The following is a 23,436-nucleotide window of genomic DNA, read 5'->3' on the forward strand; positions in this document are numbered from 1 at the left end:
CGAATAAGATAATTGATATGTTACGAAGATAATTGAAAATGCAATGAAAGAAAAAGAAATCCCCCTTCAACACCAGAAAAGAAAGAGCCTACAAGAGTGAAGAAGAAACATGAAACCCTTTGGGATGCGAAGCTACAATGAGAGTGAGGACACAACGAACAAGATGCAATAATGGTGGAAAATAAAACAAAACTAGTGATGGAGTTTCAAACACAAGGTTAAACCAAAGATGAAGAATAAATTATAGTTTTCAAAATGTGAGAGAGTGTGAGAGCCAAAATGAAGCCTAGAAAGGCAAGATATGCAACCTGGAAGGTAAATCAATGTCAATTCACATAGGAGGTGTTACAACTGCTACAAATAATAGGTGTAATGTTCCAATGATCACCTTTAGACTATATTTTCATGGGGTGCTAGCATGGTGTGTGGATTTCTCTGTGGCACGCTACAGTCCCCAAGTCAAACAATCAACTGGGTCAGGGAAAGGACAATTAGGAAGTTAATAGGACAAGCCAAGTGGGTGAGCAGACAAGAGTTAGGAGAATTCTCCAATCATCTTAAAGTGGAGTCGCTTATGTAGCGTGGAATTGCATGGGGTACAATTTACAACGTTACACCTAGTCATTTGATAGGACAGGAATTCTCATGGTATATTAAATAATTATTGTGATATTGACATGGTATATTGAGTTTGTAATGTTTAAATAACAATATATAGACTCAAGTAATCTAATTAATTACCCTCTCCAGACTGAAGATATCACGTGCAAGCCTTTAGTTGTGAATATTGAAGTCATGATATAAAAAGTATAAAGAATCAATTAATGGTAAATATTGAAATGAAGAAGAAAGTGAAACTTACATCAAAGACTGCAACCAACCTACTAATAACTAACATTCATTTGAAGATAAAGTCATTAGAGAATTTACATTGCACGTGTTATTTGTTGAAAATCATGACCTTATCCAACAATGCTTTTAAGTTTTTCATTTTTAATTTAAGATTTTTGGTTTGTGATTCTCTTAGGCAAGCTTCCTTTTAGGATCACTCCTCACAATGAAAAATTTGGAACCAAGTTGTAGCCTCCTCGATGGGATAAAATTGAATGAGGATGACTGCAAACTTGTTTCTATATGTATAAAACGATAGTTTAGATAGAGGACTCGATTTAACATCCATGAGATTATAATCAATAAAAAGATCAAACATGTATTTGTATGTTGGTCCAACAAACATATCAATTGTTAGTAGCTCAAAGACATAAGGGTAGTTGATATTTATTTAATTATATAGATAATTTATTACTATTTTTTGTTCATATTTGAACATATAAGTGAATTTTTTTTGTGATAATATATTCAACTATTAATGCAAGTGCAATTGAAAACTAAGTGTGGTAACTAACTATTATGGGTTGGGACCCAAGATAATGGTGTTTTGGACACCTTTTATGACTACGTGTAATAAAGACATCAAAATTGATAATGACAACTTAAACCTTAGATTTAAATATTTCAAATGAACAAGAAATCTCATTACAAATTTCAAACCTACTTAAAAATTGAAAAGTTAAACCTTGCCATTGAGGGTTGCTATAAAATTTAAGTTCCTATTCAAAAAGAAGTTGGAAAAAAGAAAAACGGAAAACTGAAAAATTGAAAATCAAACACGACCACATAGTCTCTTTTGTCACTGTGAAGGAACCTAGCGCCACTTGAAGTATCTCTAGTTAAAGGCCAAATCTACAATTGACAAAGATCAACAGGTGAATGTTTTTCCCCTGCTTTCATCCGGATTTCATTTTTATTATATTATTATGTTTTTCCCCTGGTTTTTGATATAGACTCTCTTTCACGGCATAACGTTAATATTAACGAGTTTTTTTTCCACTTGTTTGCGAGGGTTTAAGTATTAATATTATTTTTGTGTCGCCAGGGCTTAAGTAGATTTTGCGTTGCCTGGTAGGGTTTTAAGTGCATTTTGCATTATTTTTGTAGGGGTTGTGTTGAAGCTAGGGTTTAAAAAAGGAGCTTTCTGCATGGCGAGATCAGGGCGGCCTAGACCTGCAACTCCTTCGGGCTCAATATCACGGTCTTCTTCGTATACTTCTTCTTCTTCAGCCTCGGGCTCACGCTCACGCTCTCGGTCCCGTTCGGCATCGTTTTCTTCGTCGTCTGTGTCTCGCAGTGATAGTTCCCGGAGCCGCAGCCCACCCCCACCCGAGAAAAGGTACCATTTCTATTCCATTAATTAATCAAATTCAGTTGTTTCTCTCTTTTTTCCACACTGAACAAAAAAGATTAAGGCCAGTAGCCGCATTCCTGGAAAGGATACCATTTTTATCCCATTAATTTATAAAAATTCAATTTTTTTTCTCTTTTTTAGACTGAATGAAAAAGAGCAAGGCCAGTTAGTAGTTTTAGTGGCTCTAGCATAGTTAGGTTTTATGGTTTTGTTTGTCATGATTAGTTGCTTGTTTGCAGGAATTTTATTTCTCTCTTCTTTCTTCCTCCTACATATTGTGAAATTCATTATTGTTGTTGTAGAAGCTTCTTTTCTGGATGGGAAGCAGTGAACAATGTTTGAAATCCTTTAAACGAGAAACTCTAATAATAATTTCCTTTGAAGCTTCTCTTCTGGATGGGAACCATGCACCCATTTAGTTTAGGGTTATATTGTTGATTTATATAATGTTGCTGCATGGAATTGTCCATTGGTCTAAATGTTCATATAGGTTCAGGGTATGGGGTTCAATATTTCATATTTATTGGATTTGGGGCCCAAGTTTTAGTATGTAAATAGGATTGAGGTTAGTTAAGTACGAGGCTGTGTGAAGTCTCATTATGCTAGTTAATCTGTAATAACGAATGTAGAGTAGATCATTATTCTCAATCTCTCAAGGAATGTTTGTTGGTTAAAAGGGTTGAGGTTTGGTGTTTTTGCGTAATTATGACTCAGGGTTTGGTATTTATACGACTCAGTGTTAAGGTTCTCATGCCTATGCGGGTAGGGTTTGTAGGGAACAGTTTTGCGACATCTAATTTTCCTGGTTTCTATCCTTTTGTGTGTATGGAATGCTTGGAATATGAACTTAACTGTTTGAGCTGAACTTCATGCCTGTGAGAGAGGGGCTTTGGGAAGTGTTACTCACTAGAGATGAGGCCTAGAAGAAATGACTTTAGTATTAAGTGCATTAGTTAGTTAAATCCCAAAATTTCCTTGGGTTAAACTTCTGTACCAAGTGACGAGAATGTCAACTTGCTAGTCAACCCCTGGGGCATTCACTTGGCAAATAATAGAATCTTAAATAAGACCAGTAATCTCTTTTCTTCCTTTACATATTCATTTTTTTATGTTCCCTCCTAACACACAATTCCTATATTAAAATATCCTTTCCTTTTACCATATATCCTAAATACCTATTTTTTAATAACATTTTTATACCCCTCCTAGTTCAATTTAACATTTCATTTCTGCTTCCTTTTGCTTGTGATGCGGGTGCTATCAATAAATTGGCCATTTTCCACCACCCCTTCTCAAAATATTGCTTAAGACATTTGCCTTTTAGGGGACATTGGCATGATATTGGTCAAGGGATTTTTTTTAGTAATCTTTCCACCCATGGGACACCCCTATCGCAATCCATGATCTCTCATGCTATTCAATGAATATTCAACTAGCTTCATGTCCTTGTCCAGTAAGGTGCCATGCACCTTTTCATAACATGGTCCCTTGTACATTTTTGAAGCCTTATTAATTTTGCTCATCATTTCTTACCAATATGGTTAGCGAACAATGTTGAAAGAAAACCCATTTGCATAAATACCAAGGGTACACGGGGATGTGTCTTTGGTTTTTTTTGCCTGTGTCCCCACACTGAAGATGTCTTCGGGTCAGGGACGACTTGGGGATATATTGGGGAGGGCTGGCCATCGCTGGTATGCATCAAGGATTTTTGAGATGTCCCTGACCGTCCTGAGGATGGCTGGCCATCTCCTTTTTTCCAATGCTTGAATAAAAAACGGTCAGCTTAAAAAAGCTCATTTTAAAAATTTTGGTACTCAGTTACTCGATTTTCAATTTTTCTACCAAATCATAGTACTTACATAATACAACAGAAAAACATAATTATGTACTGGATCACTTGTTACTTTAGTGAACCTTACTCTGCAAATAATAATTTTAAATGTATACCAGACCCAGACTAGAAACTAATAGATTTTCTGCATGGCAACATTTACAATAATGACAATGGAAATGCTAAGAACAATTACAGTACCAGAAAAGCAATCTAACAAGGCTCCGAATATGCTTACAGTAAGAAATTCTCAGGTTATATTACATTCCACAGTGCTTAAAACAAAATATTAAAATAAACAAAAATTAATAGAAATCATAGTAAAGATAAAGCAATCATTTCTTTAATAAATCCTACATATGTACAAAAACAAATTGACAAAGTACATGTAGTTTGTAATTTGTATTTATACAGTTATTGGAACATATATCCAGAACCTTAAGAGTACAACGACTAGTGTATGGTTGGAACAATATGTACACAAATATATCAAATTTATATACATAGGCTATCATATGAATATTTGAAATCATATGTACATATGTATATATATCTACACATGTACATATGTATATATATCTACATATCTACATATGTTTAGATATCTACATATGTACATATGTATACATATCTTTGCATATATATATATATATATATATATATGTACAAATGATGTAAATATCTATACATATGTACATATCATGTAGATATATGTACACATGTAGTTATATATACATATGATTTCAAATATTCATATGTACATATATCTACATCATATGTACATATGTATAGATATCTACATCATGTGTACATATGTAGAGATATTTACATATGTACACACACACACATATACACACACATATAGATATACATATACACACATATACATATGCATATACATATGTACATACGTACATATATGTGTCTGTGTGTGTATATATGTGTGTGTGTGTGTATATACACGTGTATATATGTACGTATGTGTGTATATATATACATATGTACATGTGTATATACATATATACATATGTACATGTGTGTATATATATCTATATATATATAGCCATCCCCTTTGTCATCACCTGCCTTCCCCAAAAATAGCCTCAAAAAATGTTGTCCTCGAAATGCGTCTCCCCATCCCTGCATTCTTGTGTCTCGGAAACTTGGCGGAACATAGACAAATAACTCTTGATATGTGTTGATCGGCAATGCCTCAAGTCTCATTAGAATTGCCATTTCCTGAGGTTTGTTTTGTCTTTTATTTGTAGCGAGTTGTTCTGAGGAGTGGCCAAAAATGGGTGGCTCTCTACCACAACATTGGGATTAGATGGGAGCATAGGAGGTGTCATTGCCTTTGATCTTCTCTTGGTTAGTAGATGGTTTGTTCTATGGCATGCTAATTCATTTGTTTGCTTCTGCTCATCAATATATACTATAACTTGCTTAGATGGCACAGGCATGCCATTCCTTCCAGGGCAAGAATTCATGTTTAGTCTAGAAATTCCACACAAATGTGCTTTCATCTGACTATGTGAACTTGAATACTTGACATCACACTCCTTGCAAATTGAAATGTAACCCCTACAACATGGAACTAGTTGTATTATATCATTGTAATTTGAAAGAGAACTTGTTTTAAATTTTGGTTAGCTTGTGGAATTAGTACTAGTTGCAATTGCAGTTTTTATGGCAAGAAATTTATTAGCAACACATTCAAAATTCAAACCAAATAAAAACAAAAATTAGCTATAATGATACATTCATAGAAAAATGAAAGAAAAAGAAAGCTAGAGAGTTTGTTTTGTGTTTGCAAAACAAAAATGCAGGAAAGAAACAATTCTATCTCTCTTCAAACAAATTATTCTATGGTCTTCTTGGTAGCTAATGGACACTTGCACATTTGTAGGAATACTGATTAACAATGCAATTGCTATGGAAGTTTCAATGATCAATCTTGGACTTTTTTGGTTGAATGACAATCAAGAGGGGAAGTTCATCCTTTTAGAATTGTATTTGTCGTGTGCAATGAAAATGAGTAAAATCAGTTTGTTTAGTTTTTAAATGTTTTAGTTGCACTTTGAGGGTTAGGAATTCATTTCAGGGCATTTATTTTAAATTCAAAAGTGTCTTATAAAAAATAAAGATATTTAAATTTTAATAAAAAAATTGATGATTTTCATGTGGGTTTATTGTGATCTGTATGGATCCTTCCCATGTTCGCCTGCCCTGTCACACCTTGCTGGAATCCACAAGTGATCCTTTGTAACATAGTTAAATTAGATCCTTTGTGGGCCATTTAAAGGATCCCCAAGCCTAGGAGATGAATTCATGGAGACTGTAGAAGTGTTATAAGCTAAGTACTGCAGGATATAGTTACAACACTTGTGAATCCTCCAGAGTAGCTTCCTACCCGTATAGTAATAAATCTTGTCCCATTTTATGGTCAGTTAGTTTCTTGATTTATTACATTGCAAGTCCTTTATTCTGTTTATGAATTTGGCCATTTTCCCTTGTAAAATTTTAGAGTGAACCTTAGAAACAAAACAGTAATGGAACTTCTACATATTGAAGGAATAAATTGACACAAAGTAAGACTATGGTTCCAACTGGTACATTATTCTTGGCCAATGCATCCTATTGATATGTGGTACCATGTTATCTTCTTTGAACAGATATTCTATCTATTTGAACAAGCAAATGAGGTAAGTCCATGTAATTCATTATTGTCCTTGGTAATGGAATAACTTTTGGGTAAAGATTCTGATCTTGCTGTTTAGTTACTGGGCTATTAAGTGGGCAGTGGAAAGGCTTTGGGAAGGGAATGGGTGTGGTCTGTTACTCTGATTACAGTCAAATGATAAAGGGTTGAGACCAAGGTTAGCATGACATTTCTAAACTCTAAGGAGAAGATTAAATTGTTTGCAATGGGAAACCTAAAATTGCAAGTGTATTTATGTGCTTAGCAAGAGACATCTTTCTGACAAAAGATATGCGGACCATGGTGGACCATCAGATTGCTGGTAAAGACTGGTTTTGAATTGGTTACATATGAAATGTATGTTGAATCCATTGATCAAAATGGTTGACAAAGAACATTTATGGTGTACTATGTTTCAAATGAATGGTAGAAGATCCTTTTGGTGACAAACTCCTTTCCATCTCTTCCTACCATGTATAAGGATATTGTATAAAATTGCTGTATGAATTATATTATCAATGCCGACTTTTATTAAGTTATGTTACTGAAAGATATCAATTAACATTGTCTTTTGTAAAGTGTGTAAAATTAAGATCAAGTGAAATTCATATAAAAGTCATTAGAGAACTTCCAATTTACCTATTTTAAACACACTTGGAGCTGAGATAGACATCTGAACAAGAATAGATAAGAAACAGTGACAGAGAATTGAAAACACATGACTATGAGATTGAAATTGGCTTAAAAGTAGGTCTGGAATCTGGATCAACTTGTAGTGAAGAGTTGTCATATGGATCAACTTCCTATGATTGGACTCCTTAGTGTGTTGATCCACCATGATAGAGGGTCGACGTGTATTCACAATAGGGTGTCCCGGAAGTCACTGCCTTGTAAGCCCAAGGGCAGTATTCCTTGTACCCCCTTGGCCTCATGGGACTCCCCAGTCTACTACCATGAGGTGGTGTACTTAGAATAGGACCCCAATGTTGTTTCCCCTCCTTGTAATCCCACATTGCCCCTATCGTGGCTGATTATAAGAGTTAAGCAAAACATTCCAGAGAGTGCAATTTTCATCATTACAGTTTCTTAGATCAAACTTGATGCATTGAATGTGTGAAGAGGTTCATTCAAACTATATGTTTAAGGGTCAAATACAAGATCTAGTAGATAGGCAGTTTCAACATATATATTAAGTTGGTGCTTTATAAACATTTTAAGTAGCTTTAATGTTTTAGAATCTAGATTATTTATCTTCTCATATGTTTTTACTGGTGGTTGACTACTATCCTGCATTTCTTTGACTATTCTCTTTGGTAACATTCAACATAAATTTTTACAGGTCAACATCATCAGCAAGGAGAGACCGGACACCACCAGTGCCACCTAAAAAGGCATCGCCAGTCAGGTTATGCATTATTTCACTTAAAAAGTTAGAACCATGTATTTTTTTTTCTGTTTTGGCACTTAAAATTATTTTGTTTCTTTTTTGGTTTTGTTTTTGTAGTGTATGAAGAATTTTGAATGTTATCTTTTTCCACATCAAGATAAATTAAAAAATAATTTGGATTTCTTTGTTTTGGTTGTCGAGATATTATTTTTCATGAAAAAGAACTTGGAATTCTGGGGAAACTTTCTTTCTTTCAATTTGTGAAAAGAAACTTTTTCAGAAACACTACTTTTTCTCTAAGTTACCAGTCCTAGAACTGGTTCAGTTTCAGGTTTGCGGGTTTGATAAAAAAAATTGGGGGCTGTGTTTGTTTTGGGTTCGTCCATGCAAAAACATATTAAAAAATTACATATAGAAGGCTTTTCTTTATTAATTATATAATAAATAACTATATTAAAATAAAAAAATATGTAATATCCATTAATATAAATAAAAGAAAATATAGTAATATGATTGAATATATGTAAGAAATATAAAGTTACATTGATATAAAATATTAATGTGAATATAATTATTAACTTAAAATATTAATATTCATAGTATTCCTCTTGTTATTTATATATTTTAAAATAAATTATATATATTAATAATTATAATATCCATTAATATAAATAAAAGAAAATATAGTAATATGATTGAATATATGTAAGAAATATAAAGTTACATTGATATAAAATATTAATGTGAATATAATTATTAACTTATAATATTAATATTCATAGCATTCCTCTTGTTATTTAAATATTTTAAAATAAATTAAATATATTAATAATTATATATTTTAAATATATTTAAACTATTAAATATTAATATTAAAAAGACAGTAAACATTTCTAAATCGAATGTTCAATGTACATTTATTTGACCTAGGTCAATTGTTTTAATATAGGTCCAGGAACAGTAGCCATTAGAGTTTGCATCAATCCAGTCAAAGAAAATAAAGAAAAATTGATATGATGTGATGCCCTTTCTTCTGCCTCCAGTAGCTGTCTTTTGCAGGGTCTACCACAGCAGTTTTTCGCAAGCTTGCAACATCTTGACACTCGCCTGAACAGAATACAGTATCCACGAATGCTAAAGTTTTCATTGCAGCAGCAGAGGAAAATGGTGGAAAATTTGTAGGACCCAGAAGGGGTTCCCTGTAAACCAAAACTGGATCCATATTCGGGCTAGATTGGACCTGAATCTGCAGGTTGAAGGAGGGTGGGGGGGGGTGGTGAACTGGTAACATAGCTTTTTTCATAGCCAAAAAGAGTTTGGGTATAGAAATGGTGAAAAGAAATTTTGTTGACATAAGTAAAGAAATGATGCCTGGCTTAACCTTATTGAATATTGACCAATCAGTTTCAAAGAGCTCGCTAGCTACAAATTTATTGTTCATTGTAACCTCGTTTAAAATACTATCTTTCTCAAATAAAATATCAATGGTGCTTGCAAGTAGATATGATTAGGTTTCAAAATTCAGAGTTCCCATTTCAAACATACAATTAAAATAATAGAACTATGAAAACAAACTTCAATATCTCTGCTATTAACACCTTCTCAGGAGCACACAGAAGACTTGGCAGAAATATAACAGGTTCCACTTTTTGTAGTAGCAGTCCAGATGAAGGATGAAACTGATACAAAGTTTATGTCTGTGTTTAGAGGTGCTAGACATTAATTTAAATATTTAATTCATTGAAAACGTAATTCCAACTTCTGGGTTCTTTCTGTGTATAGCAATGATGTACAGTAACCTATGATTGATGCAGAATGTTGTTATCCCAGAGAGATATTCATTGAAAACTCGGGCTACAAACTGAATATGGAACTCCTGATATAGACTCTAAATTCCCTCCATTACTGATAGATGAACATCCACTCACTTTACCATAAAACTCCGTCCAAGAACTGAGACATGCTCCCAGGATGACTCTATTATTGAATATGCCCAGACTTCCGAACTTTTATTTACTGTTTCTCCAAACCAGGAGCCCTGTTCAAAGATAAGCTCTTCCACTAAGTCTGAAGGAACTGTGCCCAAATTGTAGATGGCTCCGATTCAATCAGATTTACGGTGGCTCCGACTCAATAAGATGTGCGGTGGTAAGAAATATTATATCGGCCCTGTTATTACTTCTCAAAGTCACAGCTTCATATTATTTACCAAACTTTGTATTAGTTGGCCAAATAAAGAATGGGCCCAATAATTATATCGCTTGAAACCTTATCACTCCCGACAAGGCTTTAAACTTCCCAATTGCACAAATAATTAAAATATTCACTTACGCACCCAATGCTCATGATTTGGAGGAAACTTCAATATTAATCTTATCAAACCATATTGCCAACATTGGCCTACGGCAGATATTACCTTATTATTTCCAATAATGAAGAACCAAATGAAGAATCGGCTTCCACAAGAGTCATACCGAATTTTAACTAACAGCCACTATTATATTTAGAATAACTTTTTTGTTTTTTTAAACAGATACAAATTACCTCTGATCTGCAATATCTTTTATTTCTGCAAATTTGTCTTCGGAAGAAGACTTCACAAATTTGGCACAGATGTAGACTCCATCACGAATCCACCCCTTTAGAAGAACTAGGATTTTGTCCAGCCCTTCTGTCAAACTCATGAAGGTTTCCGTCTCCAGAAATCATAAATCATTTATCAAATCCATAAGCATGCCTGATACATCACTAGGAACTTCCTTATAATTATCTCCAAGAAGCATGTAGAAGATAGTGACTATTTTATAGTTTTATAATTTATTATTCAAATTATTTTATAATTATATTAATTAATTAAAGATCCTTAAGAAATAAAACTAATTTTTGGACAACCTAACCAATTAATTTAATTAAGCCACTTTTTAAAAATTTGGAGACATTACATTTACAGATTTTATAATTGAATCTTATCATTTGCCTTTCTGCCCTAGGTGCTGTCTCCTTAGTTATCCCCCTCGCTTTATTTTAGTTACAAAAGAGCACTCTAGGGTGCACTGTAAGGCACTTTTTTATCCGCAGAAGTTGTTTCTCTATCCAATTCTGTGCTGTTACAAATCAATGTCCTCCTTTCTGGTACATTCTACTGAGATTAGCACTATCTGATATGCAGGAAAAATGATGGCTATAAAAAATTGTCCAACTTTTCCACCACACAATTGCCTGCTGGCTCTTCATCTGTATTTCCTGTAATCTTTTGGTCCCCTTTTTAATTGCTTAATAAAAAGTATTGAGATCCCTTCTCCCTAAATTTTTTGCTGCCCCTTTCTTTACCAGCCTTATTCCTTTCAGGGTCATTGCTTGTGGTTTATTATTTGTCTATTCCCAAGTGGACTAGACCATAGTTTACAAACTTGGAACTTGGTTTCAGCAGACCAAAAATTTCCGACTTGGCAAAAACTCGGCAACTCAAAAAATACTTAAATTTAGGAAAAAAATGTAAATTTTATGCAAAATACAGATTCAAGTCATACCAAACAAGTTTGGTGGGCATTTGGGGGCAGTGCTCTTGCCGCAGTCCTTGTTGTGATACAGGGAGGGGTCGAGGGGCAGAGCCCCTGCCACCAATCCCAACTGAAGACCTTGGAAAGCACAGATCTTCACGGGCCACAACATTCCCATAATTTTCAAAGGGCAAAAGGCAAAAAAGAAGAAGCTTTTTTAAAGTCTTATCCGTAATTTTGACATGCAGTGTGAGTCAAGGCTTGAGACTTGCTGAAAATTGTCAAAGATTCTCCATAAAATTCTCTGAGTTAACTCTGGATTCTGGAAGAACTTGCCGTGAAATATTTTTTTGAGTACGCATGTCCACTGAGTCTGCTAATTATGGACCGCAATTTAAATGAGGTTGTACATCATCATAGCTTTAGATCCTCCTCATGTTAATCTGATAGTTTCTTTACATTTCAATCAAAATTTAGCTTAAATCCAAGGGGTTTCCTTTCCACAGCCTTGTATGTTTTCTATTCACTAGTAATGATTGAAATTTTGCTAAGTTACCGGTTCCGGTTCGGATTCAGGTTCGGATTTGGGTATGGATTCGCGGATTCGGCAAAAAAATAAATTTTGGGGGTACGGGTACGGGTTCGTCCGTACATATATGGATATTTTTAAATTTTTTTTATATATATATATATATATGTTCAAACTTCAAACATCAAAATTATATATGTTCACAGTTCAAACATACAAATATTAAGATTAAAAAATTTGTTTTTTAATTGTTTTTATTTGTTTTCTAACCCGTGGGCCCCGTTTTTGGGAACCCACAGGCTTGGGTTCACCTGGGTCCTCCTGGGTTCGACCTGGGTCCCACCCGGGTCCTGCCCAGGCGGCTGGGTTCCCTGTGGGTCCTGTGTGGGAACCCAGCCGCCTGGGCAGGACCCGGGTGGGACCTAGGTCGAACCAGGCTCGGACCAGGACCGGGCACGGACCAGGACCAGGACCCAGCCATTTTTGGCAAGAACCGGTAACTGAGAAATTTTGTTAAGCATTTGACTTTTTTAATTGGATAGAATATTTGTTTCAGTACTTTGATTCTCAGATGCTATGTAAAGCCATATCTTTGAAACAGATTTTTATTGAACGTAACTTTAAATTGTTTACTGATAAGTGTTACTAGAAGCGGTACATAGTACTGTTGGAATGCACTGATACCGGCAGTAAACTGAGAGGAGGGGCGGTGAATCAGTTTACTAACAATAACAACAATCAATTCAATTATAAACCTTAAACTGGAGCACAACCCAATGAAGAATATAACATGAAAGCACAACACACATAACACCAATATTTGACGTGGAAAACCCGGAAAGGGAAAAACCACGGTGGGAAACCCTACCCACAAGCAGATGAATACTCTGTAGTAGTATTGTGAATAATTACAATGGGGTTAGCACATGCAGAAAGACCAACAACCTAGGGCACACTGCTCATCACAAAGGGAAGTCTCGCTCACTTACAAAATCATCGGACTACCATCCGGAAAACAATGAACTGTGAAAGTAGCATCTACTAATGCCTGATACAGTTCCGGTTAAGCACTAATGTCTGTTTTGCAATACAAAACCTTTCCAACCTTCACCTAAATGATATGACTTTATTCGCACTTAATTCTTCTCTGATAATGCAAACTTAACCAATCATTGATATCTAAATTACATGAGCAAGTCACCTATAAATACAGATCATCAAACTTATTGACAAGGTCGGCTAAACCCTAAATCCACAAACCCATAATTACAAAAATTACATCACAGGATATCATCGGACCAATATTAGGATTTACATTACATAGCATGGACCTAAATCAAGTAACCAAACAATTATATTTGCTAGGGATTTCGCTAAGAGCAAATTCCAACACGCTTCACTTGTCGGTAGAAACCCTTAGTGAAAGTTTAACCGGATCCAAATAGGACCACCATAATAGCACACCATCCAATGCAAAGTCGCCAATGCTCGGGATATGATCAAGAAGCATCAACAACATGAAAGAAACCGATTCCATAAGCTAGATCCAAAATCCATTGACCAAGTCACCAAAACAACATATTGGTAAAGCTAACCGAGAACGCCAGAAGCCAGTAAAGGCAAAAGCTAGCCGGTGAAGCCAAGAACAAGCCGGTAACTGGAAATACCAAAAGCGATAACCAAATCTTGAAACCACCAGAATATAACAAGCATATAACCATCAGAATAAGCATCCAAAACTGATTCCAGAGGTCTGATCATACCGGATCAGAATCACAGCCAAAACCAAAAAGATCACCAAGACTAATCAGGATAGATCTAACCGAGATAGTCTCCAACCGGGATACAGTGTTGACATCAATGACAACACTTAACCAAATCCAGCATATTGCCAACAATCTCCCCCTTGGGCATTGATGGCAACACTGAATGTGAAAAACATCCAAGTGCCAAGGAATGCCAACAAACTCCAAAACCATCAAAGGATCTAGTAGTTTTCGCATGAATACCTTCTCCCCCTTTGACATCAATGACAAAGGACGGATACTAAACCAAGAATATTGAGCCAAACAGTTGACTACTCCCCTTGAGTAGCAGCACCATCTTCATCAACCCGGATCAGAAAAGTATGTCTGATAAGCTCACCAAATTGATGCATCTCTGCATCACTAAGTCTCTTCCGGAGGTTTGGTAACCCCCAACTAATCTCTTAGATATTCAAAAGTGTCTTTAGGCTATGACTTTGTTAGAATATCTGCAATCTGTTCCTTAGTAGGCACATAAACCAATCTGACTTCCTTTGCTTCAACCTTTTCCTTCAAGAAATTATACCTTATAGAAATGTGTTTTGATTTGGAATGAATACCGGATTCTTTGACATATCAATAGCAATACTATTATCACAGTGAATAACAATAGGCTCATTATAACTTACCCTTATATCCTTTAACATCCGTTTCATCCATAAAATTTGAGTATAGTTGGTAGCAGCTACAACATATTTTGCTTCAGCTGTAGACAATGAAGCGCATGATTGTTTCTTACTAAGCCATGAAACCAACTTCTTTCCAAGAAAGAATGCACTGCCAGTAGTGCTCTTTCGGTCATCCACATCTCCTGCCCAATCAGAATCAGTATCGCCTTTAATGTGTACTCTGTTGAAAGTGTATACAGCGGTGTTGACAACCTCTCTCCAATAGATATCAGGTAACTTAGCTTCAGTCATCATAGTCCTTGTAGAATCCAAAATTGTTCTGTTCTTTTTTTCCACCAATCCGTTCTGCTGTGGGGTTCTAGGTGCAGAAAGTTGTCTCCTAATACCATTCCTTTCACAAAAGTTGTTGAACTCACCGGATGTAAACTCACTGCCATGATCTGATCTTAAGCACTTTATCTTCAGTCTTGTCTCAGTCTCAACCATAGCCTTAAAGATTTTGAATTTTTCAAAAGCTTCAGATTTCTCTTTCAAAAATGCCACCCACATCATTCTAGAATAGTCATTAGTAAGTAACATAAAATATCTATCACCTTGAAAGCTTTTAGTCCTTGCCGGTCCACACAAATCAATATGAACAAGATCAAGAATTTCATTAGATTTATCATGTACACTTCTGAAAGAAGTTCTAACTTGCTTACCCATTTGACATTCTCTACATACTAGATTATGAGGTTTAACAATCTTGGGCAAATTCTGACAGCCGGTATTGAACTGATCTTTACTACGCAATCAAAATTAACATGACACACCCTCTTATGCCATAACCATCTTTCATCAATTTGAGCAATCAAGCAAGCCTTCTCATCGGAGTTCAAATGAAAGACATTACTATTAGTCTGAGTTTCGGAAGCAATCTCCAATCTTGATTTATTAAGGATCTTGCATTTTCCATCCTTGAATTGCAAATGAAATCCTCTATCCACCATCTGACCTACACTTAAAAGATTATGCTTTAAGCCTAAAACATAATAAACATTATCAGTATTAGTCTTACCATCCAATGAAATTGTTCCTTTGCCTTTGATCCTACATGCCTTGTTGTCTCCAAATCTGACCAATCCACCATCGAATTCTTGCAGTGATAGGAACTTTCTTTTGTCACCAGTCATGTGATGTGAGCAACCACTGTCTATAGCCCATTCATCATTTTCTTCAGTTTTAGCAGCCAAGGCCTTTTCCTCAGTATGTGTTGGTTCAATGATAGATTCCGGAGAATCATTCTTGATAGCAATAAAGACCCAATCTTTGCCGGATGAAGCACCATTACCGGATCCACTCACAAGTTCATCATCATCATCAGAAATACCATCATCATCACCAACATAATAACATGATTTATCCTTATTCCTTCTGAATCTAGGTCTGCATTGATATTCAGGATTAGGCTTATAATTTCTCATAAATCTTTCATGATTCCTAGCAGCTTTTTCAGGACATCCAGATGCAAAATGACCAATCTTATTGCATGAAAAACATTTAAAAGGGACTTTTCCTTCATACTTACTTCTAGATGGTCCTTTAGGAATTCTTCTAGCATACATCTCTTTCCAATCTATCTTCTGTTTATCGGATGTAGATGCTCTAAATGCAGTCTCAGTTTTAGCAGCACTCCGATCTCCAAATTCTTCAAGTTCAAAAGCAGTCAATTTCCCAAGTAGTGTATCTTTGCTCACAGGTGTACTTGACATTGTTCGGAGTTCATTGATAGCAGTAGCCTTCATCTTGTAAACCGGAGGTAGAACTCTTAGAACTTTTGACACTATCTCATCCTCACTAACAGATCCGCCACAACATTTTTGATACCCATGACAATCTCATTGACTCTATCTATAAAAGAACTTATCTTCTCATCGTCTTCCATCTTTAAAGTTTCATATCTTACTCAAAAACCTTCAAGTTTAGCAATCTTCAGACCCTGGTCGCCTTCATAAAGAGTTTCAAGCTTTGTACAGATTAGCTTAGCATTTTCCAACTCTATGACATTCAATAGCTTTTCATCAGATAGGGCGCTCAACAATGCTTCTTTTGCTCTCACATCATTTTCAGCTCTCTTCTGTTCATCAACAAGTGCCGGTGTTCCGAGATTAGGATCATGAGGTATATGCCCTTTCTCCACTATCTCCCAAACTTTAGCTCCAAGACATTTGAGATGAATCTTCATTCGCTCCTTCCATATCTTGTAATTTGTACCATCAAATTTGGGACTCTCCTTCTGATAAGGATTGAATGTAGAACTAGATGCAGTTGCCATCTGATCTCCTCAAGCGGTTAAGCTTCTGCAGAGAGGACCTCGCTCTAATATCAATTGTTGGAATGCATTGATACCGGCAGTAAACTGAGAGAGGGGGGGGGGGGGTGAATCAGTTTACTAACAATAACAACAATCAATTCAATTATAAACTTTAAGTCGGAGCAAAACCCAATGAAGAATATAACATGAAAGCACAACACACATAACACCAATATTTGACGTGGAAAACTTGGAAAGGGAAAAACCATGGTGGGAAACCCTATCCACAATCAGATGAATACTTTGTAGTAGTATTGTGAATAATTACAATGGGGTCTACACATGCAGAAAGGCCAATAGTCTAGAGTGCACTGCTTATCACAAAGGGAAGTCTCACTGACTTACAAAATCATCGGACTACAATCTGGAAAACAATGAACTGTGAAAGTAGCATCTACTAATGCCTGATACAGTTCCGGTTAAGCATTGATGTCTGCTCTGCAATACAAAACCTTTCCAACCTTCACCTGAATGATATGACTTTATTCGCATTTAATCCTTCTTTGATAATGCAGACTTAACCAACCATCAATATCTAAATTACATGAGCAAGTCACCTATAAATACAAATCATCAACCTTATTGATAGGGTCGGCTAAACCGTAAACCCATAAACCCATAATTACAAAAATTACATCACATGATATCATTGGACCAATATTATGATTTACATTACATAGCATGGACCCAAATCAAGTAACCAAACAATTATATCTGTCTGGGATTCCGCTAAGACTAAAATCCAACACGTTTCACGTGCCGGTAGAAACCCTCAGTGAAAGTTTAACTGGATCCAAATAGGACCACCATAATAGCACACCATCCAATGCAAAGTTGCCAAATGCTCGGGATATGATCAAGAAGCATCAACAACATGAAAGAAACCGATTCCATAAGCCGGATCCAAAATCCACTGACCAAGTCACCAAAACAACATATTGGTAAAGCTAACCGAGAACGCTAGAAGCCGGTAAAGGCAAAAGCTAGCCGGTGAAGCCAAGAAAAAGCCGGTAACTGGAAATACCAAAAGCGATAACCAAATCATGAAACCACCAAAATATAACAAGCATATAACCATTAGAATAAGCATCCAAAACTGATTCCAGAGGTCTGATCATACCGGATCAGAATCACAGCCAAAACCAAAAAGATCACCAAGACTAACCGGGATAGATCTAACTGGGATAGTCTCCAACCGGGATACAGTGTTGACATCAATGACAACACTTAACCAAATCCAGCATATTGCCAACAAGTACATGTGAAGACAATTGGAATAGACTATAGGATTATTGTTTACTGATTTAGAAGATGTATTTTATAATTCTAATTACATGCATGCAGTCTCTGTTCTTCATTTTCAAAGCCTCTCTGAATGTCTTAATTTGTAGCACAGGACTTGACAGGCTTGGCAGTTGATAGTTTTTAAATGTTTTTCTTTTGCCTCAAACGACATGTTTGATACATTCTTTGTCTTTGACATACACAAATGTTGCATTTCAGGAAATCTCCACCACCCCCTGAGTCAGTAGTTCTTCATGTTGCAAATTTGACCCGAAATGTGAATGAAGGTCATCTGAAGGAAATTTTCTGTAAGTATTTTATGACTTTTATATGTTTGTAGATTATTGTATAAGTATTATATTATGATGTTATATAATCTGTTTACTGGTTACACTATAATCCTATGACTCCCGCAAGCAGCGCAAAATGCATATACATACCAATTATAATTGCATCACTTATTATCTTATCATAAATTGTTGCAATTTGTTAAAGGGCAGGCAAAATTACATGAAGAGAAACTATAAAATTTGTATATGATACAGAACACACTGCTTTAGGACACTGTAAAGCAGGATATTCAATGATTTTTTCGTTTTATTTTTTGATAAATAACTCTCTCTTGCGATCTTTTAATAATCATTAATTAGTAACACAATTTCACAAGCTGAACTGTATCTGAATATTGAAGGATGACATATATTCTTTATTTAAATATTCTAAAAGTTTTCTATTCATGTGCTGAGTATTAGATTGTGCAATTTTGGTAGTGTTATATTAAATATGTCTGCATTCGGTTGAAAATTTGATTAACATTTTGTGTTGTCTTCCATTTTATCATTGTTAAATTGTGTGGAGGAAAACAATCTAGTACACACATTATTAAGGATGGTCTTAAAGTGTATATACACTATTTGAGTGTACCTGGATCTGTGGTGATGGATTTGACGAGTCCTTTTGCTTGGGGATGGCTAAGGGATGTTGCACTTCTCAGGCATTTTCAATTTGCCTAGAAATCTTGAACTGATAATCTTTTTTCCTTTAATTTACTCCTTATGGTTTTCGTATCTTGAAAAAGCTACTATTGTCAATAACAAATGAAGAGTGGTATTGTGCAAGATGTCAGTGTACTGGTAGTTTTGTGTGCTACATATAAGTAATCTGCACATCATTACTATATTTGTCTATATTGTTTTTCGACACTGCAAGCCAGCAGAAACTTCTCATTGCTATCTGTTTTAGTGTCATTGTTCACAAATGCTTGGAGATTTCCCAGAGTTCACCTTTCAACCACAAGATGGGAGGTAGTTTAGGGGCAACTCTTCCCGGGTACTCAAAAGGGTATCTCAGGGGGAGTTAGTTGTGGTGGCCCTTTAGAATTGTAGGGGGCTAGAATACGCTAGAGTAAGGAATCCTAGTTCGTTCATTAATGCTACCTGTTAGAATACTTAATTAGTTCATAACTATGCCCCCTGGGATGGGTGGGAGAACCTTAGCCCCCTTATTGTAGCAAGCTGATTAATTAACCAATTCAAAGCACAAGGTTTTATGTTGGGTTGTCAACGTTTGTTACCGTTATAACTTGTAAGTCTTTTAGATAAAGTGTTTCTCAAGTTCTGATCCCTTTTGGTCACTTATTATGCTAGCTTTTCTTCCTTGTTCATTATGGCAATTATTAACAAGAGGCAATACAGTTATGAGTTATGACTTGTGGACTCTCAGAACCCTTCCCTTTTCAATTTCAAAGACATTTTGTGTATAAATAAACAAGTGATAGCATTAATATTAATTAGTTCACCTTTATATTGTCAGGGTTGGTACATGTGGGTTGTCTTGAATAAGAATTCTATGGTAAATGTGAATTACCGTATAAAATTCTGCTTTTAGAATGGTCTCCATACAAAAACACGCTTGAAAGCATTTATATCCAGTGTATGTAATAACTATGTGCGGTGGACTTGGTGATGGTTTTTAGACTGTCTGTCAAATCAAGCACAAAAAGTATCTTAGGATATGTGAATCAAGCTGAAGGGTCCTTTTGCCCTTGGAACAAAATCCATGGGTCATATGGATGGTGTTTGTTTATCATTTCTTTAATCATTTGAAGTAAAGGTACTTCTAAGATATTTAACTTGAATGTACGCTAACTGATAGTTGTTATCTGAATATTTGCAGGTAACTTTGGCGATGTAGTAAATGTGGAACTGTCAATGGATCGAAGTGTAAGATTAATTGATCTTGTTGTGTGTTAACAGTTTTCATACTATTTACATAGTTTTCAATTTTTTGAAGTGCTTTTGAATGACATTATATGTTTCTTGTTTTTGAAGACACTCACAATTATTATTTTGCAGGTTCAGCTGCCCAAGGGATATGGATATGTTGAGTTTAAAGCAAGAGCTGATGCAGAAAAGGCTTTGTTGTACATGGACGGAGTAAGAAGTTAATTATGTTACAACCAATATTCAATAGTGATTGATTTGTTAGAAAGTTTAATCAGTTAATTCTTTACTATTTACAGGGACAGATTGATGGTAATGTTGTTAGTGCACGTTTTACACTTCCTCAACGTACAAAAGCATCCACACCCCCAAAGGCTGTTGCAACAGCCCCTCCTAAAAGAGAACATGGAACAAGGGAGCCTGTTGGTCCTGGTGTAGAAAAGGATGATTTAGTGCATCAGAGAGAAGGTGAGTTACTGTACAGGATACTTGATAATTCAATTATGAAGTGATCTTGGAGAACATGATTTTTGAGCCATGGATTGACATTGTTTTGCAGCTTCTCCACTACGAAGAAAAGCATCCCCACCACACAGACGATCTCCAATAGTGCGCCGTGTTGAATCTCCCCCTCGTCGTCGTGCTGAATCTCCTCCTCGCCGTCGTGTTGAGTCACCACCTCGTCGTCGAGGAGAGTCGCCTTTGCGGCGTCGGGTTGATTCACCACTTCGAAGACGGAGGGATTCTCCTCCTCGGCGAAGGGATTCTCCACCTCGGCGAAGAGATTCTCCTCCTCGGCGTCGTCCGTCCTCTCCACCTCGCAGGCGTTCTCGATCACCAATTAGGTTAGTTTCATAAGCAATATCCTCTTTCCCCTATTTGATTAGGGTTGAAGCATTTTCAATTTATTTTAAATATTTCACCAATTAGATGTTAGTTTTTTTCTATTAATGTATTCTGTATTTAACTAGTGTTTTGGAATGTGTACTGGGTTTTTTAGAATATCTCCTAGGAGGGTTAGAGGAAGCCCAGTTAGCCGCAAGCGTTCACCAATTTCTCGACGACGGTAAACATCTAACCTAAGCCAGATATTTGTGGTTAGAATTTCAATAGAAGGCTAGTGTAGTTGCAGGTGCGTTTTCTGAATTTAAATATGAAAGGAAAGCTACTTTTGAATCCTTCTAGTTCTACAGATTTTACAGTGTGGCTGCGGACTTCAATCTATAGAAAAAATTGTATTTTGTATTTATGTTGTGGTCTATTCATCAATGATATGTAATAATATAGTGATACATGACATTTCTCTTTTCTTCAATGAGCCAAGTTTTGGAATGTGAGCTTTTATCACGATAATCTGTAGCCCATATTGCATTTCCAAAATATTCACTCTATTTTCTTGTTGACACTCTATGTTGTCAAGAAGCAATTCCGATTTGTCTTCTTTGTTAGGTGTCTTAAATTGAATAGATTATTTAAGTATGGTCGATATTGTTTTGTTTATTTTTCATTTAGATTGTTCATGTCAAATGAAAGATGAAATTCTAAATTGTTTGCCTTTGTGCTACATCATGTATTATATATTATAACTCTTTAGTTAATACATTATACTGTTCTTACAGCTCACCTCCACCCAGACGTGGTCGTACTCCTCCACGTAGGTCTCCTCCTCATCGTCGCAGTCGGTCTCCTGTTCGTAGGCCTATACGATCTCAATCAAGATCATTGTCTCCACCTCACAGGTAGTCATCTATTTTCTTTTATAGAGTAAATGGCCGTTCTTGAGCTAAATATTTTTTCTTATTTTTTTTAGATAAAAAACTACAATAATTCAGATGTGACCTCTATGCACCAAATCAATATTGATATTTGGGCCAGTGCTCATACAGATTTGCTGTTCTGATCCTACAATTGAATGCAGATGATTGGTTCGAAATAAATTCTAGGATCGTAAGATTTAAAAAATAAATATAGCTTGTAACAAGGCAATCAAATATTAGTGTTCTGGCATTCGTCTGTAAACAAAAGGAACTTTAGAAGTTGTAGGGAGCTTTAGTTATCAAATCATGTCCCTGGTAGGTCGAGACACAAAATGTATGAGTTTGTGGCTCTTCTAAACTGTTGTATGTGTAATCAGATTGATTAAATAAATGATTTTTTCTTCTTTTACAAACTTCTTTGCAATATGTTATGAATATTTTTTGTATCACATCTTTTGATATTTGGTAGTCTCATCTTTCCTAACTGGAACCTGTATAATGTGCAAGTGTTGATGCCCTCATATTGTATAGGCTATAGTTCCTTGTTTGTATGTTGTCTATAATGTTTCAAGGAAGCTTGTATTGTTGTTTTATCTGCGTACACATAATCGGTTATGTTTCTTATCAGGGTGCGAGGGCCCACTCGAAGACGAGGAAGGTCTGATTCTTCATCATCGGAGTCCCCGAGCCCAAGAAAGGTGTGCCCCTTTGCTTTGATATTGTGTTTTTCTTTTTTTGATATCATGTTTGGCCTGCTTATTTTAAAATGATTGCAAGTCCCTGTTCTTCTGACCTGAAATATATGTTTGATGCACAGCGTTCACCTCGTGGAAGCAGGAAAGCTTCAAGAAGTCGAAGTCCTAAAAGGTATGTTTTAATAGATGTAATATTTATTGCACTATCTTGCAGTAGTTATGTAGTGAGAATGCCTAACAAAATTTGTGTACAGGCTTGCAAGAGGAAGAAGTGTTAGTAATACTAGTAGCAGTAGCTCCCCCTCTCCATCTAAAAATTAGCCAATATTTAATCAAATTGAGGTAATATTTTCTTGTAGTCATTTCACCCAATAATTTGATATTCATGTTTGGCATTTGAAGCTCACTTAGATTTATTTGCTATCTGCTTATTGCAGGTTCCCTGATTTGGATGGGGACTCAGCTGCTAGCATAGAGCAATGGGTAGGCTTGACATCT

The 23,436-nt window shown here is 35.7% G+C and overlaps 1 protein-coding gene across 2 annotated transcripts; it reads left to right on the forward strand.

The window, feature by feature from the left end:
• The first annotated feature begins 1,611 nt into the window (after positions 1-1,611).
• On the forward strand, positions 1,612-23,436 carry LOC131033762 (serine/arginine-rich splicing factor SR45). 2 transcript variants are annotated; one of them, XM_057965038.2, is made up of 14 exons: positions 1,612-1,766; positions 1,999-2,230; positions 8,117-8,182; positions 18,484-18,572; positions 20,440-20,486; positions 20,619-20,699; positions 20,786-20,954; positions 21,046-21,331; positions 21,487-21,552; positions 22,106-22,225; positions 22,872-22,941; positions 23,061-23,110; positions 23,193-23,280; positions 23,376-23,436. In XM_057965038.2, exons 2-13 carry the CDS (start codon positions 2,040-2,042, stop codon positions 23,257-23,259), a joined length of 1,302 nt encoding a protein of 433 aa, XP_057821021.2. In that variant the 5' UTR covers positions 1,612-1,766; positions 1,999-2,039; the 3' UTR covers positions 23,260-23,280; positions 23,376-23,436. The 2 variants fall into 2 exon arrangements, with proteins under 2 accessions (XP_057821021.2, XP_057821022.2); XM_057965039.2 differs by having other exon boundaries at positions 1,762-2,230.

This window comes from Cryptomeria japonica, chromosome 3 (genome assembly GCF_030272615.1).
Source record: "Cryptomeria japonica chromosome 3, Sugi_1.0, whole genome shotgun sequence".
Lineage (NCBI taxonomy): Eukaryota > Viridiplantae > Streptophyta > Pinopsida > Cupressales > Cupressaceae > Cryptomeria > Cryptomeria japonica.